The following is a 20,530-nucleotide window of genomic DNA, read 5'->3' as shown; positions in this document are numbered from 1 at the left end:
TACGGCAGTGGGGGGCGCTTTCATCCACGATGTAGGCAGCATCTGCGATGTGTCCCTTCTTAATTAACTTTCCATTTCCAACACCAGACTTCATAAGTGCGCAGCCAGAGTTATAAAACGGTGGCACACCGATAACTTGCAATATGTTTCTTTTAACAGCGAAGTGTGGAGATTACTTAAAAGTGGTGTTTTCGGAATATTGCTATGCCGGATGGTTTAATTAAGAGTTCATTAAGTTTGACATTATGAAGAGGAGGGATGTGACGCGTGTAGGAGAGTTTGAATGGATTCACAGGAGTCAGAAATACTCCGTAGTGCCATCTTGAAAAATAACGAATAAATATGATAAGTATTATAGCAATGTTGCTTCAAAAGTTTACATATGAGATACTGCCCTCCGCGAATCTGACGCAGTGTAATGAGTCACTGGCGTTAACACGGAACAATATACAGAAATACAGGTTTTAGTGTACTTTAAATAACTATATAGCCTACATATTGTAATGCACAGAGAAACCTGTTTGGTTTATAATACAATTTATTTTATCAAAGACACAGTTCTCTGATTTTACACAGGGAATGAAACGTAGGACATTGTGTATTAAGGCAGAAATTATATGCACAGTCAGGGAAAACATATTACTAAACAACTTCACTCATACAGAGACATTATTGCAACCTGAATTTCAGTTCAATATAGCTTGAGTAAAGGCAGCTCTCAGCTCAGTAAATATAAAAGTACAGAGTGACGGCAATGGGCGAAAGCATTAGCGAAATGATCCGGCCAGCAGCGGCGGAAGCGTCTCGGGTGAATGTCGACGTTAAGGGATAAAAATTGATTTTAGCGAATATACATACGCGCACTGATCACATCGTCGCATGAAGCAGGTATTATTTTCAGTAATAACGCATTCCTCAATGCAGTACAGCTGCATGTAAGAATGAAGAGATGCAATCTCACTGGTTATACATAAAGTATCAGTAAATAACAAAAATAAAAAGTTTAAATAGTGACAACAGGAAAAAATACATAAATGAATACAAAACATACTCTCCTTTTACTATTCATAATCATAAGACATGCGCTCCTGAATTACTATACTCGATATTTTTAGTTTACAAACAAATCCACATCTTTGGTGTCTGTGGTTTTATGGAATAAATATGATCGTTTAAGGTAACGTGACGTTTAGAGTGGCAATCCTACGTGGACGTAAAGTTCACCCAAAATGATTTTGAATCATCTTCATTTTTCTAGCAACTTGAGACAGTATAAATAATGCAGTTGTGAGCTCTAACGTAAAGTATTAACCAGAAACGAAGTGTTAGTTACGTACTGATTCCATTTTCGTTCATCATCAATCAGTCATAACGATTCATATATTTCATAGTTACTATTTTTGTTCATGATTGTACTGGAGTAGTAACAGTGTTGCTAACCTACTTTTGCCCCCTCTAGTAAAGCTTTAACCCCCCACAAAAAAAAAACTGCCTGGTTTAAGCCTGCCGGACCTGCATCAAAAGCCTACAAGGTTGGCTGGAAGGCAATTGGTAGCAGGAAATATTTTCTATATCAATTAAATGATAGATTATGATAGATTGATATCGCACTTTTCACCTGGAGCCACTTACATGAGGCACGTACATTTTCATTTTTTTTAATTCATGGATTACACTCATGGTGGCATGGATTTCATAAAATATTAGCATATAACTAACATAATACTGCATCTTAACTCCTTAAATCACTAGTATTGTGTCACACACACTGATCCTGTACTCAGGTACAAGTCCCCATCAGGCACTATGTAATAATTGAGTTTTTTTTTTTTGTGCAGGAACGTACCTTGCATTCACATACATTTTTCAAAATGTTTCTTTTTCCATTTTCTCAGAATGACATACTTAGTGACCTCTGAGCCCAGCTGATGTCCAGTGAGAGGTGCAGAGAGTCAGCACCTTCGGCGGTGCTGCTATCAGGACCACAGCATCCAGGGGTACCAATAAACTGAAAAGAAGCTTTCGGATTGAAATCCTTCAGGCCTGGCACTTAGTCAATTCCTGTGCAGGCCTTCTGGCAGAGTAACAGCGCCCATGATCTACAGGGGGGTCAATCTGCCAGTGCCTTAGTGCCGATGTCACTCGGTGCGGAGATGTGTGGGCCATGCTTTGCTGATGCTGCCGTTTTCCATGCGGCTGTGCAACACTGAAATGCAAAGGAATCCTGCAGTATGATATGCGCTAAGCCCATACTGCTTAAGTATGGCTGTGAGGAATCCATGGCTTGCTCTTTGCACACGGCACACTGATGGGAAAGACGGAGGTCCATGATAGGCTGGTGGAGGGGGGCGTGGCCTCAAATGTCACTGTCTTTACACAAGCTGTGGTCGGCATGGTGGATCTCCAATATGCTCTTTGCATACGGCACACTGATGGGAAAGACGGAGGTCCATGATTGGCTGGTGGAGGGGGGCGTGGCCTCAGATGTCACTGTTTTTATGCAGGCTGTGGTCGGCATGGTGGATCTCCAATATCCTCTTTGCACACGGCACACTGATTGGAAAGACGGAGGTCCATGATTGGCTGGTGGAGGGGGGCGTGGCCTCAGATGTCACTGTCTTTACGCAGGCTGTGGTCGGCATGGTGGATCTCCAATATCCTCTTTGCACACGGCATACTGATGGGAAAGACGGAGATCCATGATAGGCTGGTGGAGGGGGGCGTGGCCTCAGATGTCACTGTCTTTACGCAAGCTGTGGTCGGCGTGGTGGATCTCCGGCATCTTGTACTGTATACTGGTGCCATTCAGGGGCATCATGCTGTTTATCAGTGAGCCTGGGTGGTAACAGCAGCAGAGGCAGGACTGGGCGGGGTGAGGGAGGGGCCGGAAGGGGGGGCAGGAAGGTGGGAGGGGGAGGGGCAGGAAACAGGAGAGGGAGGGGCAGGAGGAAGTGAGTGGGAGGAGCATGGGAGGCAGAGGAGAATATTAACATACACAGAACCCTCAGCACAGCCCTGAGTGCCGCGTCCGTAGGGGCCTTGGCTGGGTAACGGCAGACTGACAGGCTGAGATCACTCACTCCACACTGGGCAGGTTTCATGTAAGAAGCTCACACTCATTCCCTGCTTCCCAGAACAACAATAAGTATTTCCAGACTTTGAAAATCATAGATTCAAATCAGCAAGACTCAGAGTGTTAAGCTCTGAACTAAGGGCTCCTTGGCAGGGCCCTGTCAGCGTAATGATCTTGCGGAGCGAGTGACATGAGAAACACTTTGGAGGAAGTGTAATGTCACGCAAGCACAGGGGAAACCAACACTTGTAAGGAATCCAGAATCAAGCCTACCTTAATGCAGTTCTTAAATTTCTTGCTCACAAAATACAGGATGATGGGGTTTATGCAGGAGTTGATAGTTGCCAGATTTTTACTCAAGTAGTCAAGCACCAGCAGGAACCTGAAGCAAAAGTCAGTCTTGTGTTCATGCATTCTTTGGAAATTCTCACCCTGGAGTCATTGGTATGTGTGTGAGCTGATAGATGTTTAAGTTGGCATTAAGGAAAACTATTTTTTCAACAGGTACGTCCTGTGATTTTCCACTTTTTATTCACTAATACCAGATTAACAGGAAGCCTCAGATCATTAATTCATCTGTCCTGTACAACAGGTATAATGCCTGAATAACCCGAAGTCCATTAAGACCCGGAGAGGATGTGGGCGGGGCTTACATGACATTAAGACTAGGGGAGTATGTGGGCGGGGCTTACATGACATTAAGACCAGGGGAGGATGTGGGCAGGGCTTACATGACATTTAGACCAGGGGATGATGTGGGCGGGGCTTACATGACATTTAGACCAGGGGATGATGTGGGCGGGGCTTACATTACATTATATTAAGATCCGTGGAGAATGTGGGCCGGGCTTACCTGAGCAGGTCGCATCTTCCTCTGTCATTCTGCGCGTACACCATCTTTTTGAGTATCCGACTGAGATGCAGAGGGAACCAGCAGAGTGCAAAGATGAGCACCAGACAGAAGACAGCTTTAGCCACTTCTCTCCTCTGGAACAGTCAGGAGGGGGAGACAGCAGTCAGACAACAACGCTGTCTCTCTTTTCACACTCAGCGTTAAAGAAAAAAACCAACAAATACTGCAAAAAAAACCCCACTTGAAGTGCTTTTGTGGCAACTCGGAAGTACCTTGCAAAATTGCCATGGAAACAAAATTTGTGAATTAGTAGATATGTATCGGACATGATGTCGAGTTCTTCCAGAGATTCTAACCATGGTAAGCTTGCATCATACAGTACAAGACTTGGATGTCAGTCTCACAGGACTATAAATAGCAAGTATTACTCATGTGGCAGCAATGGAAACACGCCCTATTTTCAGTTTAACTTTGTCAACTTCACTTATGATGTACGCAAAATTTTAATCGAGATACAGCTAATGACTGGACGCAGCATCGACACAGGCTAATAAATATGACGTAGATCAACACTTATGCTCTGCTAACACAGTATCGCTTAAGCAGGACAATGTGCTGAACCTTCTTAATGGAGCCAGGAGTTCAACGTCATCAGCGAGTCTTCGCTTGTGCTACATGACTGACTGAGAGCGGAGTCAGATGGCGTCTGAATAGACAGACGCCTGGTGAGAAATGTCTCCCGCTTTCTGAGAACAGGGGTTAGGGTTAGGAGCACAGTGCCCCACCTGCTTCAGATGCTCAGTGAGGGCGATCCGGAGGTCCCCGTTACGCCGATGCAGCATCTCGCAGGTCATGAGCGAGTAGAAGAAGGCGGTGCAGGCCAGCGGCATGCAGAAGTAACAGCCAAACAGCCACCAGTCCTTGGCTTTGGTGTAGAACTGGAGCGAGAGCGGGGCACAGTGGGGGGAAGGGGCGTTAGGAAAGCACGTGGCTTCGGGGCCCGAGGTGCGAGTAACCAATGTGAACCAAAGCTGAGACGCCGATACCCTCTGGCTGCAGTGCCAGTGCCGTCCTGGGCGACACTGCAGATAAGGGCACCCGAGAACATATGGCTGTATTTAAGATGTGCAGGGTCCCCGAAAATGGCCCTTTGCCCCAAGACAGTTAAGATCTGCTGGCCTGGCGTTGCCCACGGCGACTCGCCGGCAACAAAGCCACCCTCCAGACACATACGTCAGTTCCTTATTATTTACAGCTTTTCAAGTAAGTATGAAGTAATTAGCCTTAAATGAATGGCAGCTAATTTATTCATTCTGCCTTTTAGTGCACATAAATGCATATTGTTATATATTGGTTGTTTTTTATTTATTTCATTCGCTTACTAGTGTAAATTTACAACTTCTTTGACTCATGTGACCTACCAGCCAAAAAAGTATTGATTAATATGTGTGGGTAGAATTTATTTATCTTTTGAAGTTGTGTGCAGTCCAGAGTTTCAGCCCTTTATCACCCCTGGATAGGCAATAATCTCCTTTTTTGGTAATCCTGTTTCTCAGATGTTCGCAGTCTCAGCGATTCCTCATACATACCCAAGCAGCCCTTGTTTGGAAGTAACATTTTTTTCAATGTTCTTCAAAAAAGTCTAATTGATATATGTCAATAAATGCAGCTATGCCTTAATATCCACAACTTAATCTCACTGTTAAGCACTGTAACTATGAGTAATAAATACTGATAGGCACTGTAACTGAGTAATAAATACTGTTAGGTACTGTAACTATGAGTAATAAATACTGATAGGCACTGTAACTATGAGTAATAAATACTAATAAATGCTGATTACTATCATTTATCATACTGATAAATTCTACAATGTTACACTAATGTAAACCTACAGCATGAAACCTGCTTCCCAGTTAGCTTGTCGTAGACTTTTGTATCCATAGGAAAAGCTCTGTATCTGTTTTGTATCAGGAAGGTTACTTCGCCAAGCCGTACCATCATGAAGGGAGTCTGCGGGTTCAGCATGCAGGTCTTCATGGTGACGTTTTCGTAGCTGAAGCTGACCATGTCGAAGACGACGGCTTCAGGAATGGCCAGGACGATGGACAGGATCCAAATGGAGACAATTTCAATGGCTGTCACCAGAGGGATTCCCACCCCCTGGACCCGGCTCCAGGAGACCACCGCCCGGAACCTGTACCCGGCCAGGGGAAATAAACACATATACTGTAGTATTTACATCAGTAAAAAACCTGTAAATAAGGAGCACCCCCCCTCCCCCCCACCCTAGGCTAATGTTGGTAGCTCCCAGAAGATGTTGCTTATTTTCAAGCCTTGACTGTTGTTAATCTTGGACGGAGTTGGTGAGGCCTCTTTCTATGGGGCTGGCTAATGGTCTGCATATGTTCTGGAAGGTCCTCAGTGGGTTAGTTCAGTAGCTTCATGTGCTCCTGAGCTTCACAGGGCTGCACCGGCAGCAGCGTAAGACGAGCCGTATCCCGTGGGACAGCGTGCCGCCTAAACGCTCCCGGCCGTAATCCGCCCCACCTTCAGATTTTCTGGGGAGAACCTGAGTCGTGTGGGACCGGGATCATCTGTGGGACCGGGCAGACTGGCACCTCCTTCAGGTTCAGTTCTGCAGTCAGATTTCAGGCCAAAACCCCCCCACCACCCTGAGCGTAACTTAGTGAAACCTGCCATTAAGCTATTTAAATGGGAATCTTTTTGAAAATGCATTAATTATCAGACAGATAGTCCTTTCTTAAGGTTCTGATTATTTTTATTCTGTTAGCTACATCGTTACTCTACAGATAAACCAATGTTATTTAAGGTGTTTCATGTATCATTGCAGCAATTTAATAACTAATCCACACAAATACCTTCTCCATAGGCGAGCACACCATTAGACAGGAAACAAAGTTATGATGAAGGCTTATGTTCAGAATCGTTTTCAGAAGCACAGAAGTGTTAACGCTGCACAGTAACACTCTCACAGAAGCACAGAAGTGTTAACGATGCACAGTAACACTCTCACAGAAGCACAGAAGTGTTAACGATGCACAGTAACACTCTCACAGAAGCACAGAAGTGTTAACGATGCACAGTAACACTCTCACAGAAGCACAGAAGTGTTAACAATGCAGAGTAACATTCTCACAGAAGCACAGAAGTGTTAACAATGCAGAGTAACATTCTCACAGAAGCACAGAAGTGCTAACAATGCAGAGTAACATTCTCACAGAAGTGTTAACAATGCACAGTAACATTCTCACAGCACAGAAGTGTTAACGCTGCACAGTAACATTCTCACAGAAGCACAGAAGTGTTAACAATGCACAGTAACACTCTCACAGAAGCACAGAAGTGTTAATCTACTCATCAGCGAGTTCCTTCGTTTGTTTATGTACTTTTCTGGTTGACACTCACACGCTTTTATTCGTAAGTATTTTAACGGGGCCTGAGAGACTTGTGTGCTTCAGAGTGTTAGTGAAGCAGCTCTTCTTGGTTTCTGCCTGGTAGTACAGCTCCAGTGTGAGTTTAGCGCTAAATGAATGCATCTGACACACCTGCTGTTTCCTCTTGAGTTTTAAGGAAAGCACTAATTAATCTTTCCTGGAAACATTTGTCCCAGTTGCCACCAGACACGCCGTTCTGCCGTTAAAGACACATCCGTAAACCCGATCCGGGGGGAACCCCCCCCCCCCCCCCCCCCCCGCCATGACACCAGGGCAAAGGCCAGAGACCAAATGTGGCTTTAGCCTAAAGCTTTCTTCAGCATTCAGAGCTTCTCCTTATTTTCTGGGTCTCTACAGAACCCAACTCCCCCCCCCCCCAGTGACCCATGGTGCCTTCAGGGGGGTCGCAGGCTGGGGCACGGGGGGCGATGACAGCGGCACGTTTTTCAGCCCTGAACCTGAAAAGTTTCTTTGTGCCTCTGAATGTCCCCAGGGCCTTGACTGCCACAATAATGACAGATCCTCAATAAAACACAAGTCAGGAAGAATGAGGTCATCTAATTATGCTATCTGTGTATCAGCTTAGCGATGCATGTGCAGACATGAACGTGGGGTTTAACTGTGGACGCCTAGGCGGGGTTGGAGCCCAAGCACTGCTGGTAAGCAAGTTACTTAACAGTCTGGTGTTAAATAAAGTGTCGTTTTTTTCCGCTTGTTTGTATATGTGCTTTAGGAGTCGAGCATCTCATCTTTAATATGCAACTTTCTAATGTATGATGCTGTCCTGAGTGACAGTGTGTGACTCAGCAGATCAGGACGCTGTCCCTGTGATTGGACGGTTGCTGGGATCTCAGGGCTGGCGGAGTGATTTCCTTCTTGGGCTGTTGAGAAAGACCCTTAATTCAAAATCGCTCTGTGACTGATGCTGTTTACTCTAAATAAGCATTGCTTTGGATAAACATGTTTGCCAGATAAATAGATTGTAATGTATCGCTGTACAGTAGCGTCCTCACTAGCACTCCTGCTTGCTGATGTGCGCTGCCCCTTAGTTTGGACGTAACGAGACTCGTTTCCCTGGAATCCTAACAAAGACACCAGCTATTTTCTGTCCGCGACCTGGGATGCAGGCTGTCGGCCTGTCGCCCCCCTGAGGGGACAGCGGACGTCACTGGGACTTACCTGTCGACGCTGAGGGCACAGAGGTTGAACACGGTGATGCCCACGGATGCCTTCTGGAGGAAGGGGACCAGCTTGCAGAGGAAGAGGCCGAACGGGTGCTCGCTGAAGGGCCACCTCATCGCCAGGAGCTGCGGGGTCCGGCGGCGGCGTCAGAATGGCAAAGCAAACACCCAGAGCGACATGGCGCACTGCATGCCAGTGTCCCATGTGTATCACTCAGCAGTAACATTAGTGAGCACCGCGTAAATGATCTTTTAATGTTCCTGACTGTGGTCTTTTCCTGCATGAATACACTGCGTGTTATTATGCTCCAAAACGTAACGTTTTAGCACTCAGTGACTTCCTGTGTAATTCTCCAAAGTTTCCCAGACCGAAAGGAATGCTGTCTTACCAGGAGCCCTATGGAATTCGACAACAGGTGTCAAAATTAAACTTTGGAGAAATGAACTCAGTGAAGTGGAAGGTAGGACCGTGGCGGGGCGGTGAACAGCTCGCTGCGAGCCCTACGTAGCGCATTCCCCGCCGTTATTTTAGCGAGCGCTAGTCAGCTGTCGCTCCTTAAGGGCCGGTCTGGGATTATGGACAAGCGCTGGCGGTTAGCGGTTAGCGTACTACTGCCCCTTGCCAAGATGCTTTGGGTTATGAAACGTCTCTGTCCGGAAGGCAGCACACAGACCGAGGCACTGACATCTTCAGCGCCAAAGAGCTGCACTGCCACACATTATACCAACAGATACTCTCTGCTATCACCATAATTATCATCATCACGATTATCACCATAATTATAATTATTATTCGAGGCAGCACTGTAGCCTCACACCTTCAGGGTGATGGGATCAGCTCCCACCTCTCTGTTCGTGTGCAGTTTCTCTCTGTGCCTGTACTGCTTTTCTCCTGTGACTCACACTTTCCACGGTACAAAGATGTGACTCTTTCATAGAATGTGCTCTAAGCTGCTCCAATGAATGTGCGCTTCGCGTCCGTCTGGCATTTCTAGCTCATCAACTAGAACATAGTTATAATGATATGAAAGTCATGGGTTCAAATCCGTGGGAGTGTATATAAATTCCTTCTACTGTAATTCACTTTGGAGAAATGTGCAAATGTGATCCCTTCCAGGATGTCCCCCGACGCTGATTTTAATCTGCGGAGAATTTCATGGGAAAGGCTACAACCCAAGAGCTCAGACTGTTATTCTTACATGGTTCAACAGCAAAACAACATATCTCGTACGAGCCAATTTTCATTCATCCATCTTCACAAAGAAATGGGTGTGAAAGACACCGGCCGAACGTAACTCACGCCAGGGGCACTAACGCGAGAGAGCCAGCAGGCCAGCCTATCCCAGCCTGGCACCGCTCACTGGAGCCGGGCAGGCCGGGTTCTCACCTTGTACACGTTGATGGGGATGTTGATGGAGATGTAGATGAGATCCCCCAGAGCCAGGCTGGCGATCAGGGCGTTGGGCCCGTTCCTCATGCACTTGTTCTGGTAGATAATCCTCAGCAAGGTGGCATTGCCCACGATACCCACCACGAACACCAGGCAGGAGAACAAGGTGTTGATGTACTTGAAGTAGTGGCTGATGGACATCGGCACTGCGCACGGAGGGGGGGTTACCGGTGAGGTCTGTACGGAGCCGTTGGAGTCCTCCAGCCTAGAGCGGGCGCCGGGGAAGCTTCCCAGCCAGGGGGAGCCGGTGCCATGGGGACCCAGTAAGGACAAAGAGGCGGGGATGCCCCGGTCTGCGGAGTCACCTGTGCTGTTTGTCTGATAGCTTCCCTTCGGCGTAAAAAGGACCAAAACTACACAGAGTCTGGCAAGCCCCATGCTGGCTGGGTGCCGAGGAGGGTCCTCTGAACAGACAGTCTGGGTGACAAGGCAGACAAAACCACAGTCATTTACACCATTACAGGACAGCACGATGACTTTCCTGTCCAATAGTCTATAGTGAGAAGGAAGAAGCATCAAAAGAATACAAACTTTAAATGAGGAACAATTCTTTTTGATTAAATCAAAATCCAGGGCTAGGGAGATTGACTGCTTTACCAACGGAAGGCAGAAAGATTGCCTTCCGTTATAACCCAATCTCGGAAACCCCCCGAGATTGAGTTATAACATTTCATAAATAAAGGTTTAAACAAAAAGTAAAAATGACATAAAAACATTGTATATGGGTTATTAGTGAAACGGGCGCAGACGGGTGTGTGAAGACGGGGAAATCGCCTGGGAGCTGCATCTCCAGAAAACGCGTTAAAAGCCCATTGATCACTGGGGCCGGGACGCGTACAGGTACAGCGTTTCTACTGAAAAAAGCTTAATGTCTGCTTTCAGCACTCAAGGCAGAATAAATAAGGAAAACAGAAACTTAAAAAGTATATTAATATTTTGGATACACCTCTCTCTGTTTAACATATATGTATTATGGGATACGTTGTGCATGTATAATATAGCGGATGACTGAAGGTGTTATTTTAGCGACAATTATGTGATAATAAGTTCACGTTTCATAAATAAATAAAGACGCGCACCTACCGTCGCAGAAACTCTCGTCTCTCGTGGAAACTGTCGGCTCGTGCCCCGGGACGCCTGGCTGCGATCACATGACCCGCTAGCGGAGAGCGCGCGACTGTCTGCTCGCCTGCTGTGGGCTGCTTTGATTTTCCCCCCTCTGTCCTCTTCTGCCTCTCTCTCTCTCTCTCTCTCTCTCTCTCTCTCTCTCTCTCTCTCTCTCTCTCCCTCCCCCTCTCCCCACCTCACTCATCCGCTCTCTCTCTCTCCCTGGTTCTCTCTCTCCCTGTCCCGCTCTCCCTTGTTCTCTCTCTCTCTTTCTCTCTACCTCACTCATTCCTTATCTCTCCCTATCCCTCTCTCCTACCTGACCGTGGCTATCTTCCTAAATAAATATGGATGCTAACTGGCAGTTATGAATGAGCTGAATAAAGTTCTATGCATTACTGTCATGGAGCCAAATCAGTATCACAGTACAACAAGCTGCCGTGTCCTACCCAACCCTAACCCTCACACATTATCAGACGGCATTAAGTATGATTTACTATAATACTACACTGTTTTGCACAATTGTTGAACTGGGTCACTTATTCTAAGCGATATAGTAATCGATTCCTCAACACACTACTGCTTTTCTTTACTTTGAAAGGAAAAAACCCATTGTGTAATTTTTCTACATTTCATAGAAATGAAAATATAAAAAAAACAACAATTGTTCCTGGTCTCTCCCCCGTATGTGTGTGTGTGTGTGTGTGTGTCATTGCATTAACCTCTGTGCCAATTGAGCATGTTTGCTGTTTGTCAGTGATCTAGCTGGCTGGTGTCTGGTTTCACAGGAAAGGCAGCACTGAAAGTGACTGTTTCATTACCTGAAGAAGATCTGTGTGTTTTCTTATAGCTTTGTGGTTAAACGTTGGCCGTAATATTAATGAAACAACTAGCAACCTGAAAATGATGTCAGTAGGTGTTTGTGCATATAGGTGCAGAAATCGGATGTAAGGAAGGGAGTATTGTGTACAGAGATTTAGACATGATGATGATGCACCAAGTTGAATTGGTGGTGAGTTTGTTCCTGCTCAGGCTCTGTGTGTGTGTGTGTGTGTGTGTGTGTGTGTATGAGCGGGTATACCTGTCCCCATAACTTGATAAATATCCATTTTTTTCCCTTATGGGGACCGGTTTCCTGCTTGGTTACTTATGGTTATGATTAGGGCAGGGTGGGGGTTAAGGTTGTCATAGTTAGCGTTAGCATTTTTCCCTTAGAAGTGAATGAGCGGGCCCCATAAGGATAGGTATACCCTACATGTGTGTGTGGGTGTGTGTGTGTATGTGTGTGTGTGTGTGTGTGTGTGTGCGTGCGTGAGTGTGTGTGTGTGTGTGTGTGTGTGTGTGTGTGTGTGTGTGTGTGTGTGTGATTTTCTTTTGTCCTGGTCGGTACCCCTGTCCAATGACATGTGGACTGATGTCTGCATTGCATGCAAGATTATGGACAACAAATTTGTAAAGTTTTTTTTTAAAAGACACAGACGGCTTTGCTGGTTCTGCTCGGGGCATCGGGGCATCGGGGCATCGACACTGCGTTCCTCACTGTCCACAGCTTGGGGCCACAAAGCATTTAGCTTGTGTACAGCGGCTTGCTTAGGAATGCAAGGCGGCAGCTGTGTGCTGGCTGTGTGCAGTAGAGAAGGGGGCGATTCCAAGCCAAGATTCACCCAAGCGGCAGCCGCTAGAGGGACTCTGGGTCATCGGGGGCCATCGTCACTTAGGCCATTTCAGTGGAGCCCAGTGACATCACCAGCCCCCATAAATTAATTATAATATAAAGCAGGCAACATGAAACAGTTTTATATTAGACCATCTGCAACTGAGTGTGGTATGGTCCAGTGGGTTATGGCACTGTACCGGTGTGGTCGGAAGGTTGCTGGTTCGAATCCCAAAGTCAGCAGAGTGATGTCATCATTGGGCCCCTGAGAAAGGCCTTCAACCCCAGTTGACCCTGCTGTCTCAACTGTGCATTGCTTTGAATAAAAGTGTATAAGTATACCTACTTCACCAGTTTGTGAAAATGACGAAGATGATTAAGGGAAATGCTTAATTACGGCGAAAGGGACCTTATGCTGAGGTGTGGGTCGGGTAATTAAGAGGAACTGCGCATGATATGTGCATTTCTCTAGAAGTGTCTTGTTTTCCTTTTAAGGGGTCGTTAGAGTTCTTTAATAATCAAGCATGTACACGGTGAGCCCTTGACCCGCTCCGCGGCGCCCCTTTCATATTCCCGCACTGTCGCCATCACTGGGTTGGTCCTCATCACAAATTAATGGCATTCCCTCTGAAGTGTGAGCCAGCATCCTGCCAAATCCTGCACACGCCGGATGACATCTGCCATCCCCTCGGACTCTGGGGACACGCTGGCTCTCTGCGAGACCACGGCAAGTCCTGATCCGGGGCTGCCGGCGAGAAAGACAGGAGCAGCCTTTTGTCTTCATTATGGCTGAGAAACATGAGCTTTTGTGCGCTGACTGCGAACGAGAGATTTCAGGAAAGAAACACGTCCTGATTGTTGGCCTGGGAACTGAGTTTACAGGTTCGCAGTGACATTCGCTTACAGGTTCGCAGTGACATTCGCTTACAGGTTCGCAGTGACATTCGCTTACAGGTTCGCAGTGACATTCGCGTTTAGCCAAACTCCATAAGCAAAGCTGCTTCTCTGGGAAAATGAGCCGGCAAACGAACCACGCCAGTGAAGAAATGAGAGGGGAGCCCATAAAGACCACTACTGCAAATATGCAGGGACATGCCGATTCAATCCCATATCAGAAAAAGCAGCACTTCTGTGCAATATCAGGCTTACATGTTAGTTCTTCTTACTATCTGTGAAAGTACATGGAGTCGGCGGCGAATTTTAACCTTTGTTGTGCAGCTACATACAGGGCACATGTGTTTTCCATGTAGGCTTCTATTTGAATATGTTTTAGACGTTTATTTCACTAAAATAGTGTGACATACAGTACAGTGATTAGATATAAGATGTTAACTAAAATTAATTTCAAATAATCCATCCATCCATCTTCATACATCTCCTTCTGGTGAGACAACAGCATCCTGAGAATATCAGGCCAAATCATTCTTTCCGAGGCTCATTCTGGTGGATCTCCAGGCATTTCCAAGCCAGCTGGGAGATTTAATCATTCTGGCATCTTCTGTGGGGCCTCTGCCCAGAGCTGCTTCCTTAGGACCCATCGCAGTAGCAGCCAGCTCAGCTGATTCATCTGGACCTGAGGGAGCAGCATCTCTGTTTCAAGGTCCCTCCAGATTTCCAAACTCCTCACTTTCCCACAGGGAATGAATCCAGCAGTCCTGTGGAGAAACCTCACCTCAGCCACATGTTTTCATGACCGTGTCCATCTCATGACATTAGGTGAGGATGAGTAGACCAGTGGCCCTTGTGTTTGGAACTACTGGTTCTCATCCACGCCGAATCTAATCCCTGCCGCTTCACACTTGATCTCGAACCCCTCGAGGTTCCATCTGCCAGCCAAGACCACAGCCCCTACTGGGTTACGCGGGAGGTGCGGCCGCCAGGCGCTCGGTGGTAAACACCACCCCCAGGTCGTGCTGGAGGGCCCCGTGCCAGTGACCCCAGCCTGGCCAGGGTACTCTGGTTGTTATACTTATCTGGCTTCTCCCCATAGACCTGATCTTTAAGCCAGACCCAGCCAGAAGCTCCAACAGTGGATGGCACACCATCACCTTGCTTTGAGATCTGCTAAATGATTGTGGTTTTGTTAATACAATGACTGTTTTTTCAGTACTTTAAAATATTATTGACTCTCTGTATCATGTAGATAAGAGCAGCTCTGAACCTGGAGCTTCAACCACACACACACCACCCCCCCTCCCCCCCCCCCCAGCAAATAAAGCTCTCAGTCAGTTCCTGTTTAGCCTTTTCTTTCCAATCATTTCTCAACCTGTCCCTCACCATTCTGCTGTCTGTCTGTGGCAGAGCATCCAGCCTCACAGGAGATCCCCTGGCCAGTGGCCCATCCAGCTACGGGCCTCTCACCGCATATCATTCTGCCTGTGTTGGACAGCAGGATGTTTGGTGAGTAATTAAAATATTATAATAACATTAAAGAAAAAGGCCACCAACCAAGAAGTATCAGAGACAGTATGATTAAGAGGAACCCGTCCAGCATAGACTTAAAGAGTGAGTGTACCCCAATCTGGGGGTACCCTAGCGAATGAGGGTACCCTAATGAGTGAAAGTACACCAACAAGTAAGGGTACCCTAACGAGTGAGTATACCCCAACGAGTGAGGGTATCCTAGCAATTGAGGGTACCCTAGCGAGTGAGTGTACCCTAACAAGTGAGAGTACCCCAACGAGTGAGGGTACCCTAGTGAATGAGTGTACCCTAACGAGTGATGGTACCCATGTATATGAGAAGTGGGTGAATTGTACATGTTTAGAGGCAAAGCACAGTTGGCTGCACATCAGCTCTGCATATTTACAGTGCTGTGAACTTTGCGCTGGCATAAGGCATCATGTCCCAAAGCTGTGAATCCTCATTCTGGCCTGTCTCTCATGTATCTTTTATTAAGATGGGTCTATCTGGCAGTGCCCTCATTTCTTGCAGTGCTTTAAAAGAAATGCATTTTCTAGTGACTCACTTCAAAGGTGGAGACCTTCTGAGGACTTGAGTTAACTTGCACTGAGGTGAATTTGGCACGATGATCAGAACCATGTAATGTCACATGGGGCTGGGAGATAACATGGAACAGTACATCTTCTTCTGCCCAAGTGAGGCTGTAAGTGCAGCATTGGTGCCAAAAGGCTGCTTGATTAGCTAGCAGCCACGGATCCCACACACCAACCATCTCCATCAGCCTCGGATCCCACACACCAACCATCTCCATCAGCCATGGATCCCACACACCAACCATCTCCATCAGCCTCGGATCCCACACACCAGCCATCTCCATCAGCCACGGATCCCACACACCAACCATCTCCATCAGCCTCGGATCCCACACACCAACCATCTCCATCAGCCACGGGTCCCACACACCAACCATCTCCATCAGCCTCGGATCCCACACACCAACCATCTCCGTCAGCCTCGGATCCCACACACCAACCATCTCCATCAGCTTCGGATCCCACACACCAACCATCTCCATCAGCCACGGATCCCACACACCAACCATCTCCATCAGCCTCGGATCCCACACACCAACCATCTCCATCAGCCATGGGTCCCACACACCAACCATCTCCATCAGCCTCGGATCCCACACACCAACCATCTCCATCAGCCTCGGATCCCACACACCAACCATCTCCATCAGCCACGGATCCCACACACCAACCATCTCCATCAGCCTCGGATCCCACACACCAACCATCTCCATCAGCCTCGGATCCCACACACCAACCATCTCCATCAGCCTCAGATCCCACACACCAACCATCTCCATCAGCCTCGGATCTCACACACCAACCATCTCCATCAGCCTCGGATCCCACACACCAACCATCTCCATCAGCCTCGGATCTCACACACCAAGCATCTCCATCAGCCTCGGGTCCCACACACCAACCATCTCCATCAGCCTCGGATCCCACACACCAACCATCTCCATCAGCCTCGGATCCCACACACCAACCATCTCCATCAGCCATGGATCTCACACACCAACCATCTCCATCAGCCTCGGATCTCACACACCAACCATCTCCATCAGCCTCGGATCCCACACACCAACCATCTCCATCAGCCTCGGATCCCACACACCAACCATCTCCATCAGCCACGGATCCCACACACCAACCATCTCCATCAGCCTCGGATCCCACACACCAACCATCTCCATCAGCCACGGATCCCACACACCAACCATCTCCATCAGCCACGGATCCCACACACCAACCATCTCCATCAGCCTCGGATCCCACACACCAACCATCTCCATCAGCCTCGGATCTCACACACCAACCATCTCCATCAGCCTCGGATCCCACACACCAACCATCTCCATCAGCCTCGGATCCCACACACCAACCATCTCCATCCGTATGCCGATGGGGTTGTGGGCCAGCAAAATTTGTCATGGGGATCCTGCTCCCTCCTGCTTTGTCCTCTGTGGGCAATAGACCAGGGTCAGTTAATCCTATTCCAGCTTTAGCTGTAACTCCCAATCTAACCACCCACTGACTGAAAAAAAGATTATTCTTGGTCTCCAGCACACTTTCCCAACATGCACTCTTTACATCCATCTCCTCCCTTTCATTGTCCCATAATCTGAGGGATCTCACTGTTTTTACTATTAACCAACAAGGCTTCAATATCTCTTTGAAGCGATTAACACAGAGGCACTAAATGGCTTTATTACCCAGCTACTCATAAGGAAGAGTTTAACAGCCAGATAAACAGGTTCCCTTCTGTCATCTGTGTATTTAGAGAGGATCCCAAACACTGAAGCAATTCTCTGTGCTGAGTTTCTACCCTCCCAGTCGATATATGATACCACGCATTAAACAGTAAGGCGGTTGCGATAGAAAGCAGCGCCCTGTTTTGAAGGAGTCCGAGAGACTCACATGCTAACAGACTCTGCCGACATGCTGTCTTTTAAAGAAAATAAAAACATCATTGTGTTTTTTTTTTTGTTTTTCCTGCTGATTAAGGTTTCATTAGAGCAAAACATTCAAACGCCAAAGACCGGAGAGGGAACGTCTGTCTGAAAGGGAAGATAATCCCATCCGACGAGGACTCCAGCGGGAGCGCTGACTCGGCCCTAACTGCTGTATAATTATGCGCTTATTGTATTAAGGGATTTCCCGCATTCGCAGATCAGATTCCAGTCTCCCGGGAAGTCGGGGAACTTGTCTGCCATGCTCCTGTTTTTATGCCACTTCTGGTCCTGGTTTGTTTACAGCTGTTTTAACCCTACATGTGCATCTATGAAACATGAGCTTTGATCCCTCAGATGCTACGTACGGAGTCCTGATAGATTTGCCTGATGTATCCAGTGTCATAACAGTGCACTGCGCCACTAATGAGGGCACAGAACAGCCGGGAATGAGGGGCCTATTGCGCGTAAGTCATCTCACCAACATGACAGGAGGCTCCGATGTGTCCGATGACAGTTTTGTCCTCAGGATGACGTAAAGTATTCGGTAATGTTCACAAATAGCCATCGTACAAAATATGCAGCTATCGTACATGCTGGACATGCGGGAGCATGCCTGTTAAGCGGTCGCCTCCTACAGCGCGTCTCGCAAACCCTAAACACATACATGCCACATGCTTCCAGGGTGAAACTCTGTCCTCTTGTGTCCCTTAGTAAAAATGAGGACCTGATTACCAGCCTGAAAAATGTCAGAGCAGGAAAGCAACAGGCCAGGAAAACACACTGCACATATAATTCATCTGTCCAATTATATTTTATTACAGTCTGCAACCTTTGTAGTTCATTTCATTTACCATTTAATGTCTATAAAATGGGACAAAGGCTGCCGTTGGAGTGCAAGGAGCCTGTAAACGGCACGGAGGATGCAGAGGTTAACTGCTAATAGCGTGATTCTCGTTTCCTGGACGTACGAGACCTCACAGGGAGCCGCTATCTGTGGATTCAGAGCCAGGCGTTCTGAAAATACCACATTCATTACTCTGCGACTTTACATTTTGCGTAGCTTCTTCTGCAGTGCTGGGTCACGGTGAGTCGGGCCCCCCCCGCGGATCACAGATGCCGAGCTAAGAGCTAGGAAGCAGGGCCCCCAGTCCGAGCTGTGAGGACACGGTGCTGTTTTGCTCACATTCATTTCAATTACAATGCGATTGCATTTCAGCTATGCGACAATGGATCAGTGTGAAGTTATTAAAGAATCCATCAAAGCAACGACTCAATGTCAGTCTCCTTTGTGCTCAATAGAAGGTACGATAACAGAGGATGTTAAATACAGGAAGTCACAGAGTCAAGAACATCCGAAGTACGTACTCAGACTTACCTACGGATTTCTGTAAACCCCGTTAAATATTCCAGTCCATTACAAGGAACCAACTTTGTGAAGCTTGTGAAAACATTGTTAGCAATTTGTCGCTCGAGGTATGTAAAATTCTCGTTATGTACTAATTCTGACACATTAAGACAGACGTAAGGAATGGATCTCGTGGGATCACCTATATCTCAGTATGACTGGTCAGGAAATTCAGTATCAAGGTGTTGAGAGTGACGGTTATCAGCTGTAGTGGGTCGAGGGTGCTGGTTGCGTTTATTGCAGACGACAGCCTGGCACTGTAGTAAGGTACAGGCAGTCCTCATCCAGCAGAGATAATCTGGGCGTACAGGCCCCTGTCTCTGCCAAACTATAGGCCGAAGGAATCAGGAAGTGGGTGGAGTTCAGGTGGGCAGAGTCTTCAGCCACATGATCTGATACAGGTTTTGACAGATTTGAGAAAAACAAAGTCATTGTAAGCAGGAGTGACTGTTGTGCTGCAGCCTTTAATAACAATTACAGGACAGCCTCTTAGAAATGTCAGTGTTATAGTGTCACTCTGGAATAACAGCAACAGTATATTATTTATCAAATGCCTGCAGATAGATTAGAATTGCTGTTATGTGCCACCTAGTCCTATTTTAAGTCAATTTAATTTATACCTCACACAGAAAACTAAGTACAGTTTATTAGTATATCACGGCGTATTGCAAGACCTCAAGAGCCTGTACAAAATTCAGCCTGAAAATACGTCGACACGTTTGACAGCTTTAGGCTCCCATCTCAGCGGAAGCAGAATTTCACCATGCAAACTTGCCAAAGGGCGAAATGACAGTCACTGACTGATTGTCAGACCTCCTCCACAGAGCTCCCTGGGATCCCGTAAAACCTGCAGCTGCTCCCCAGGATCCTGTAAAACTAAAACCTGCCGCTGTCTCTGGAATCTGGTAAAACTTGCCACTGGTCCCCAGGATCCAGTAAAACCTGCTGCTGATCCCCAGGATCTGGTAGAACCTGCTGCTTCCTGGGATCTGTTAAACTTGCAGCTGCTGCCCAGGATCCTGTAAAACATTTTGTTGCTCCCCAGGATCCTGTATAACCTGCCATTGTTCCCTGGGATCTGGCAAAACCTGCTGCTGCTTCACAGGATCCAGTAAATCCTGTTGCTGACCCCTGGGATTTTGTAAAAATGTGCCGCTGTTCCCTTTGATCCCATAAAACCTGTCACTGGTCCCTCGAATCCTGTGAAACCTGCCTTTCCTCCCTGGGATCCTGTATAACCTGCCACTGATCCCTGGGATCTGGCAGAACCTGCTGCTGCCTTCCAGGATCAAGTAAAACCAGTCACTAATCCCTGGGATTCCACAAAACCAGTCACTGCTCCCCAGGATCCCGTGAAATCTGCCGCTGATCCCTGGGATCTCATAAAACCTGCCGTTGCGAAAACCTGCTTCCATGAAG

The 20,530-nt window shown here is 47.2% G+C and overlaps 1 protein-coding gene and 1 long non-coding RNA gene across 4 annotated transcripts; both read right to left on the bottom strand.

The window, feature by feature from the left end:
- Positions 1–520: 520 nt before the first annotated feature.
- LOC125705156 (endothelin receptor type B-like) lies at positions 521–11,257 on the bottom strand. 3 transcript variants are annotated; one of them, XM_048971558.1, is made up of 9 exons: positions 11,099–11,257; positions 9,953–10,432; positions 8,564–8,691; positions 5,925–6,123; positions 4,712–4,864; positions 3,927–4,060; positions 3,347–3,455; positions 2,728–2,863; positions 521–2,603 (listed from the first exon to the last, which is right to left on the bottom strand). In XM_048971558.1, exons 2-8 carry the CDS (start codon positions 10,391–10,393, stop codon positions 2,729–2,731), a joined length of 1,299 nt encoding a protein of 432 aa, XP_048827515.1. In that variant the 5' UTR covers positions 10,394–10,432; positions 11,099–11,257; the 3' UTR covers positions 521–2,603; position 2,728. The 3 variants fall into 3 exon arrangements, with proteins under 3 accessions (XP_048827515.1, XP_048827513.1, XP_048827514.1); XM_048971556.1 differs by having other exon boundaries at positions 521–2,863; XM_048971557.1 differs by having other exon boundaries at positions 521–2,863; positions 11,095–11,241.
- A 2,825-nt stretch (positions 11,258–14,082) lies between these two features.
- Positions 14,083–19,260, bottom strand: LOC125704953 (uncharacterized). The gene is made up of 3 exons (XR_007381300.1): positions 19,082–19,260; positions 15,054–15,152; positions 14,083–14,431 (listed from the first exon to the last, which is right to left on the bottom strand). It is a non-coding gene; the product is annotated as an uncharacterized LOC125704953 (long non-coding RNA).
- Between the last annotated feature and the right edge of the window lie 1,270 nt (positions 19,261–20,530).

Source organism: Brienomyrus brachyistius, chromosome 12 (assembly GCF_023856365.1).
Source record: "Brienomyrus brachyistius isolate T26 chromosome 12, BBRACH_0.4, whole genome shotgun sequence".
NCBI lineage: Eukaryota > Metazoa > Chordata > Actinopteri > Osteoglossiformes > Mormyridae > Brienomyrus > Brienomyrus brachyistius.
Note: the sequence above shows the minus strand (reverse complement) of the source record. Positions and strands in the feature narration are given on the sequence as shown.